Raw genomic sequence first — 8,178 nt, 5'->3', positions numbered from 1 at the left:
GATCATCAAGATGCACTCCTTCCTGGATTACATCATGGGAGGCTGTCAGATCCAGTTTACAGTGAGCACACACACACACACACACACACACACACACACACACACACACACACACACACACACACACACACACACACACACACTACTGTAACTGAAATCTCATCCCTTTCATATGGATGATGCTAAAAACCACTGGGACTGAAACAATTGGGAATAAACTCAACGACACGCAGGACCAGGAAGTGCTTTATGCGGAAGGTGTGGATACACATTACCACGTTGTGACTCACGACACTGACACAGAGGCAGGTGGGTGGGAGGGTGGGGTTTTTATTTTTGGTGACATTTAGAATGAGATAGGTGATAATTACTCTGCAATGGCCACTGGGCCTGGCCCCCACAGCACCCACCTCCGTCGGGGAAGAGGGACCAAAACACAACGCGGTAGCCTTTCAGCACACCGTGCAGCGTCAGCCGTGGAGGCTCTGACCACGTGATCACCGCCTCGTCCGACGTCACGGAGATGGCTCGCACGTTCTGAGGAGGCTCGCTGGGAACTGGAGAGAAAGGGAGAGAGGGTTAGAGATACAGGGTTTAAAAGTACATGACATTTTATTTTCTTCCCTATTTCATTATTAATAGTTCACATTTGTAGCAATTTATGTCCGGAAAGTGCTAAAGTAATGTAATGCATCAGTTGTTGTGGTTGTAACAACAATGGAATTCCCACATTTTTCAGTCATACAATATTACAGCTTCTTTTTATTTAAACTTGTTCACACACACAGACCTTATGGCAACATTTGTGTGAAATTCTGGATAACACTTATACCTCAATGACAGATAGATTTGACACTGATTTGACAGATAGTCCAGATACAAAACAGTTGTGAGTCTGTTTTAACCATTTCTACTTGTTTCTACTTATTTGTACTAAAATATCCTTGCTGTTGCTAAGAAGAACTGACTGATCCAGCATGGCGGCTGAAGCACATATAATGAATGACTACTCAACACCAACAACCCACAGGCAATCTCTGCTGAAACAAATCAGTCAAATAAGCTCAAATTAGATCTCAATGGCTCCTTGTTCAGCGCTAGCTTTTAGAGCACAGAGAGGAGGGGGTCGGAGAAGGGGAGGAAGAGAGACAGCAATGTACGTGAAAAGAAAAACAGTCACACCTTAAGGGGTTAAATGCAGATGAGGGTGAGCTGAGAGGTGGAGGATACAATCTGAAGGAAACCTATGTTCGTCTAAAATCACTGACACTATTATTATTATTATTATTACTGTGTGTATCATTACTGTCCACACAGACAGGAAGTGGTACATATATTTCTATCTGCAGTGTTTGAAAAATATATAAAATCAAAAGATGTGAAATAGACAGAGGGAGGATGAGGAGGAAGAAGGAGAGAGGCAGAGTGGGCAGACATTTAGAGAGAAATGGGGTTCCTGATTCCTCTCTCGCTCTCTACCAGCCTAATGAGGGTGCTAATTAAAGACAAAGGGAGAATGGGGGATGTGCTGCAAATTCAGTTTTACCTTTCCCTTTTTCAGTGATTTCAATTTATATCATATTTGTCTGTCATCCTGTTGCTCCATTTGACTTTGTTTTCCATTCTTTTTGACAAATTAATATTTGAGGCGTTTTACCCTCACACACTTCCACTTTCTCTCGTGTCGTGTCTAATTTAGCTTCTTCTTTCTATCTGCTGTAGTTTGTTCCCATCCTTCTCCCTCCTCTTACCATCTTCCAGCGTGGTGGCGTTGATCTCAGTACTGGATGGACCTGTCCCGGCCCTGTTGAAGGCCTGGACCACTACCCCGTACTGGGCATACTTCTTCAGGTTGTCCAAGGTGTACACTTCACTGTCCCCCGTAGCTTTCATCTCCACGATGCTGTACTGGCCGTTGCTGCCCGGACCGTTCTCTCTGTAACCGATCTGGTAGCCTCGGATCACCCCGTTCTGCAACTCCTTCTTCGGAGCCTGGAACAAACGTAGTAATAGAATAGTTAACAATGAAGTGCAGGTCAAACTATGACCCTGATTTGCTGCATTCAAATGGTGAGTGTAAGATGTCCAGTGTTAACAGCACACATAAAAACATGTTCTGATGTCTTAAAATAGTACAATTGTCAGCATGAAAACAATTATATCCTATGATTTAAATATATTTTTTCACTTTCCTTGAGTTAAATCTTTTCACCAAGTTCAGTCCTGGTCATTATTGTCTGTTTGTTCACGTAATGCCACTAGTTTTTTATTATAAAAAATAAAACAAGGCAAACTAAATAAATGAAAAACGAATTAAGTCAGTATACTAAATGCTGGGGGGATTTTGTATTTGTTCAAAGTATGAGATATATCAAATATTATTATCATTATTATAGAAAACGAGGAAAATGGCTTGCACTTTTCAAACATGAGAAAAATTGCATAATCTGGTGCAAAATAGTAAAAAGTAAAATTTTGAAATCAAAGTTCTAGATAGAAAGTCTGATACAACAATATGCTATGGGCTTCTTAAGGGGTTCTTGTTAACACTTAAGAGTGTTTGCTTTTTATTCACTCAGTTTATAATTGACCTATTAAAGGAGCTGAGGTTGAACAAAGAAAAACCCTTTACAAATCAGAAGGCACAAGGGTTAACATTTAAATGAAGTGAGGTGCAGACAGGTGTATGGGCTCTCTGTGTATAATAACATGTATAGCAGTGACTTTACCCTCCATGTAACACGTATGCTCTGAGATGTCATCGGTGTGAGGATGACTTCCATCGGCGGCCCATCAGGAGCTGTTAATGGAAGATGTCAAATAAAGTGTTACTATGAATATTCCTATCGCTCCTTCATACAGAAATAAATGTTAGGCACACATAGAGAAAGAGTTATTTCTAGAGAACGAAAACAATCACTCACGTGCTTCCTCGGTACTGATGGTGAGCTCTTTGCTGGGGAGGCTGCGGCCTATCTTGTTGTAGGAGTACATGCGGATGCTGTAAACGCAGGCCGGATGCAACTCCACGATGTTGGCCTGGTTGTTGGTGGGGGAGATGTTCCTGGTTGTGTACATGTGATCCCAGGTGTCTATGAAATACAAACAAGATTTGAGATGTAAGCAAATGTATCTTAAAGACATTTGACAAACAATTTGAATTAGGAATACCAACCTGACTTGTTCTTGTACTCGATGTCATAGCTGGTGATGATACTGTTTCCATCGAACCTTTGGATCCAGCGCAGGTTCATGCTCCTGTCCTTCACCTCCCTCACCTCCAGTTCAGGGGGGTCTGGTGGTTCTGTGTGAGAGACAGAGGAGGTGAGCGCTCTTCACCTGCAGAATTTCACTGGAGATCTGATTCCAAAATGTTATACATGAACTGCGTTATAAAGCCTAATGTTCAGTACGTCTTCAGGCGAGTATGTGGTGGAAATACCTTGCACAGTGAGTTGGATGAGCCCTCGACCCTCTCCATAGGAGTTGATGGCGTGGCAGGAGAAGAAGACAGAATCCCCTCGCTCGGCCGGGTTCAGCTGTGAGCATCAACACAAACAGAAAAACGTTACAATGTGCCAGATCGATCATCCAACCATAATGGTAAATTCTGCACATTTTCCCCAAAGTTAGGAGTTGAGAATAACCACTATTAATGAATGGTGCATTTATAGTTATTTCAACTTTATTGTACATTTGTGTAATATAACATAAATGATATACTGTATCATAGCTGATGTGTGGCAATCATTATTTTAATAACATTAGTTTACATTAGCTTATTTACAGTTTATTTGTAAAACGTATTATTCATTTGTAATTCTTTTTTTTTTTTGTAAAATGTGTACACCTTTAAGATATTGTTAAACCATGGACCAGAAGCCATTTATAAACCTAAATAACTTTTTAAACATGGATTACATAGTATTTATTAACCATTTTCAAAGGTATTATAATCATCAGTTGCAGCTTTAGATAAGCCATTCAAATCATGTTTATGAACGGTTAACAACCCAATTATGAACCATTAACAAAGCGTGTCAAATATCTGGTCAATATACAAATCATTTGGTAATAACTAACAAAAACGTAATGTGGCTATTACCTTTTTATAATGTGTGCAACAATACAAAGTTAAAATAATAGTATTTATAGCGAGAGTAATCATTATTAATGATCATTTAATTGTTTTTGAACAACAACTGATGTTGTGATTACAATAAGCTGAGTTCAGGGTCTTCTCTGTGTTGTGTTCACTGTCTGTTCACCTTAAGCGTGGAGATGACTTCGTCCCCCTTCTTGTTGATGGTTATGGAATAGCGGGGGTTTCTCTCGGCGTCGATGACTGTGTCCCCTCTCTCCCAGCGGATGATTATGGGTTGCTCTCCGCGCGCCGTGCAGTTCAGCTCCTTGGTTTGGCCCTTCCTCGCCATTGTGGTGTTGGGGTGGCTGGTGATCATGGCGGGAACTGAGCAGAATGGCACACGTATGTCAGTGTGACGGATGGTATTATATGGAGTAATGAGACGAGGAAACACGGGGATGTGGTATTGGAAAGCGAGGATATATTACAGATGTATAGACATCTCTATTTCTGCGCTGCTTTCCCCATTTTCATTTCACGCTTCAAGCCCTGCTCGCTGTCTCCCTGCCTTCTCCTTCTACTCTTCTCCTTTCCGCAGACATAGATTATTGATTGAAGGGGTTCCTGCGGTTTTGTTTTCATCACTAATTCATCAGCCCCTTTCCCCACCAAAAAACATTGAGAAGCACACAGACCGGCAGCCGGAACACATCAATCGATAGCAAAGATACCCTCAGTTAGTGATGCGCAGGACGGAGACAGGGTTTAGTGAGGTTCAGTGCAGGCCACACTAGCCTGGGGCAAAAGTGCATCCTTCCCTCCAAAAAGTTAAACCTTGTCTCTGTGTACAGTATATGTGCAATCCAGGAGATGTGGTTATGAAAGTGAAAGAGAGTATATTGGCCCTTACTTTTGACGGTGAGGATCATGCTCTTACTGATGTCTGAGCCCACGCCGTTAGAGGCTTGGCAGAGGTAGTAGCCTCGGTCGTCCTCCAGCACGTGTCGGATGAGCAGAGAGCCGTTTGACATGATCTGGATACGGCCAGTGAGAGGGACTGGGTGGTACTGCTGAGGGTTTCCTACACCTGCACCACAAAGAACACGCGTGTTAGTGCTGGTTATTTTCTTGTTTTCTGTTTCTGTTATGTTGGAGGCAGTGATGATGTTACCTTTTGCATGCTTCCACATGACTTTTGGAGGTGGGTAACCCTCCACAGAGCAGTTGAGAACTCCAGCTTTGCCGTAGATGCAGTCTTGATTGTTGGGCTGCACCGTGAAGCGTGGAGGCACTGAGAAACAAAAAGATGAGATTAACCTCAATGGAAGGTCTTACAGTAAAAAGGTAGAACATGTAAGTGTTGATGTGACAGTTCTAAGCTTCCAGTGCACATTAGATATCTGATCTGACCTAATTCATCATCATTCTCTCCTTGCTCAATCCCTCACCAGTTACTATCAGCTGCCTCTCCCAGCTGACGGTGGCGGCGGCGTTGCTGGCGATGCAGGTGTAGTTTCCGTTGTGCTTCAGTGTCACCTTGGATATTTGCAGGGAGCTCATGAACTCTTTGGTCTCTATAGCGACGCCAGAGGCGGAGCCTGGCACGATGAGCTGGCCGTCTTTGTGCCAGGTGATGCGTATGGGCATGTCCCCAGATGACACCACACAGGCGATGTACATGAGCTTCCCCACTGAGGTAGAGGGGATGTCGAAGGGCTGGATGAGCGGCGGCACTGAGGGAGAGAGGAAGAGTGCGGAGAGTCAGCGAGATGAAGGTAGCGATAGACGAGGAAGAGTGGCAGTGTGGCCATCTGGAGCAATGCTGAGAGAGAGGGAAGGTCATTGGCCAGTGGGCCCCTCTTCCTCTCCCCCCCACTGCTCTTCAGCCCCCAGCTCCTGAAGCCCATAATAGCTGCTCTGGTTAGAGTCCAATTGGCAGGAGGAAGTCATCCCGTTGCCATAGTAATGGAGGTTGGGGTGGGGGTACTACAGCTGAGACATCTGGGGGATTTAATCTAGGCTTCATTATTATTCATCTAATTAAATCAGAGACACACTCACACGCAGGCACATGCACACACACTTACACACCTCGGCAGCTGCCCCGCTACCATCATCACCCGCTCGCCGACTAAACAAAATGCAGGCTCACACCGAGACATAAATCTGTCCTAAACACCATCTACCTCTGTAAACAACTTTGAACACTGCTGTATCATGGTGGCAGGGTTTAAGTACTCTGATATCCAGAAATCTCTATATCTAACATCTGGAAACTGCACCAGACCAGTCTGTTTTTATTATTTGTAAAAGGAAAGGCAGAGAACTAATGTTTACTGTGTTGGCTTTGATTTCATTCTCACTGGGTCTGTCACGATAATTACACAGACCTAACTGCGATAACAATATGAGTTGTTTTAAGACTATTTAATGCAACTGACATATTGATAAAATAATAGCAAAAAAATGCAAGTACTAAACACTAAACATATTCTTACTGTATAAGGTAACAATTGAATAAAACTAAACAGCGAGAAACTGTGAATAAAATGGACTATCTTACTAAGGGGGCGATGTCTGTATTGAATGGTCTAGATGGTAGGGTAAAGCCTGCTGTTTATTCTGCCATCATGTTGGCTAGCATTGTGTTGACATTCTTATGTAACAAACATGCATGTAACCATATGGGGAATATCAAGGCAAGTAAAAATGCTCTGAGGTTGTGCATATACATACTGTATATAAATAGTACAATAATTTGATAAGGTAAAAGTGATTGTGACAGGCTTATTCCTCACTACTGTTTTTAGGGATATTTTGTATACAGTGATGCCCACAACAAGCAAGATGACCTCTTTTGGGGAAAGAGGCCAAAGCTACAGTCAATCCCTAGCAAGAAGTCCTTGGTGGGTCACTCTATCTGGACTGATTGGGTGTATTTGACCGGAAAACATTGCCCTGTGCGTTTTTTATCCCTTTGAGTCCATTCTTCTCTTCTTACCTTTGACAGTGACGTGAACGGTCTGGTTGATTGACACCTGGGGCTGGATCAGAACGCTACACAAGTAGGTGCCCTCGTCCGCGCCCTTCTGCACGTCCGTCAGCCTCAGCGTGCCGTTCTCAAACACCACTTGACGATGATTATCGGGCAGCTGCATGCCTTCCTTCAGCCACTTGATTGAGTAATACGGGTAGCCAATCACCCGGCACGTTATGTAGGTGTTCCTGCCCGCCACAGCGGTGATGTCCCGCATGGGTCTGATTCGGGGTGGACCTGGAGACACAGGGAAGAGAGGGAGGGGATGGAGGGAGGAGACAGAGAGAGAGGCAGAGGTCGGGGAGAGGGGCAGATGAGGTGAGGGAGGCCATGGCATAGTCAGGGAGCAGCCACGGAGACGAAAGGAGGTGAGGAGATAAAGTTTGAGGGATAGAGTGATTGGGGCAAGTTGACAGGTGGAGAGGGAGGTTAGTTATGCTCCCTTTACTAAAGTCGGATTGAGGATATTTGTTGATTGTATTCTAATTAAATAGTCTGTGTAGCCAAGTAATTCTGTGTATTTTTCTATCTGACCCTCATCTAGATAGAAAGATAGATAGATAGATAGATAGATAGATAGATGGATTGATAGATATGTAGATACATAGATAGATAGATATAGATAGATAGATATAGATAGATAGATAGATTGATAGATTGATATATAGATAGATATAGATAGATATAGATAGATAGATATAGATAGATAGATAGTCTGATAAATATAGATAGATAGATAGATAGATTGATAGATAGATAGATAGTCTGATAGATTGATAGATAGATAGATAGATGGATTGATAGATCTGTAGATACATAGATAGATAGATAGATATAGATAGATAGATATAGATAGATATAGATAGATAGATTGATTGATAGATATAGATAGATAGATATTATTGATAGATAGATCGATAGATAGTCTGATAGATTGATAGATAGATCTGTAGATAGATAGATTGATAGATAGATATAGATAGATAGATAGATAGATTGATAGGTTGATAGATTGATAGATAGATTGATAGATAGATTGATAGATCTGTAGATAGAT

The 8,178-nt window shown here is 42.4% G+C and overlaps 1 protein-coding gene across 2 annotated transcripts in view; it reads right to left on the bottom strand.

Moving 5' to 3' along the window:
- Positions 1-8,178, bottom strand: part of dscaml1 (Down syndrome cell adhesion molecule like 1) — a 56,117-nt gene that overhangs the window by 13,902 nt on the left and 34,037 nt on the right. The window contains exons 8-18 of one of the 2 annotated variants that reach the window (XM_010781536.1): positions 7,086-7,358; positions 5,533-5,817; positions 5,256-5,375; positions 4,995-5,171; positions 4,269-4,468; positions 3,443-3,539; positions 3,176-3,304; positions 2,925-3,092; positions 2,730-2,800; positions 1,752-1,992; positions 372-557 (exon numbers count right to left, since the gene is read on the bottom strand). In XM_010781536.1, the coding sequence (XP_010779838.1) occupies positions 372-557; positions 1,752-1,992; positions 2,730-2,800; positions 2,925-3,092; positions 3,176-3,304; positions 3,443-3,539; positions 4,269-4,468; positions 4,995-5,171; positions 5,256-5,375; positions 5,533-5,817; positions 7,086-7,358 (1,947 nt within the window). The remainder of the gene's footprint in view (positions 1-371; positions 558-1,751; positions 1,993-2,729; positions 2,801-2,924; positions 3,093-3,175; positions 3,305-3,442; positions 3,540-4,268; positions 4,469-4,994; positions 5,172-5,255; positions 5,376-5,532; positions 5,818-7,085; positions 7,359-8,178) is intronic. The other variant, XM_010781542.1, reaches the window with a different exon arrangement.

Source organism: Notothenia coriiceps, unplaced genomic scaffold (genome assembly GCF_000735185.1).
Source record: "Notothenia coriiceps isolate Sejong01 unplaced genomic scaffold, NC01 NC01_scaffold00000493, whole genome shotgun sequence".
Taxonomy (NCBI): domain Eukaryota; kingdom Metazoa; phylum Chordata; class Actinopteri; order Perciformes; family Nototheniidae; genus Notothenia; species Notothenia coriiceps.
Note: the sequence above shows the minus strand (reverse complement) of the source record. Positions and strands in the feature narration are given on the sequence as shown.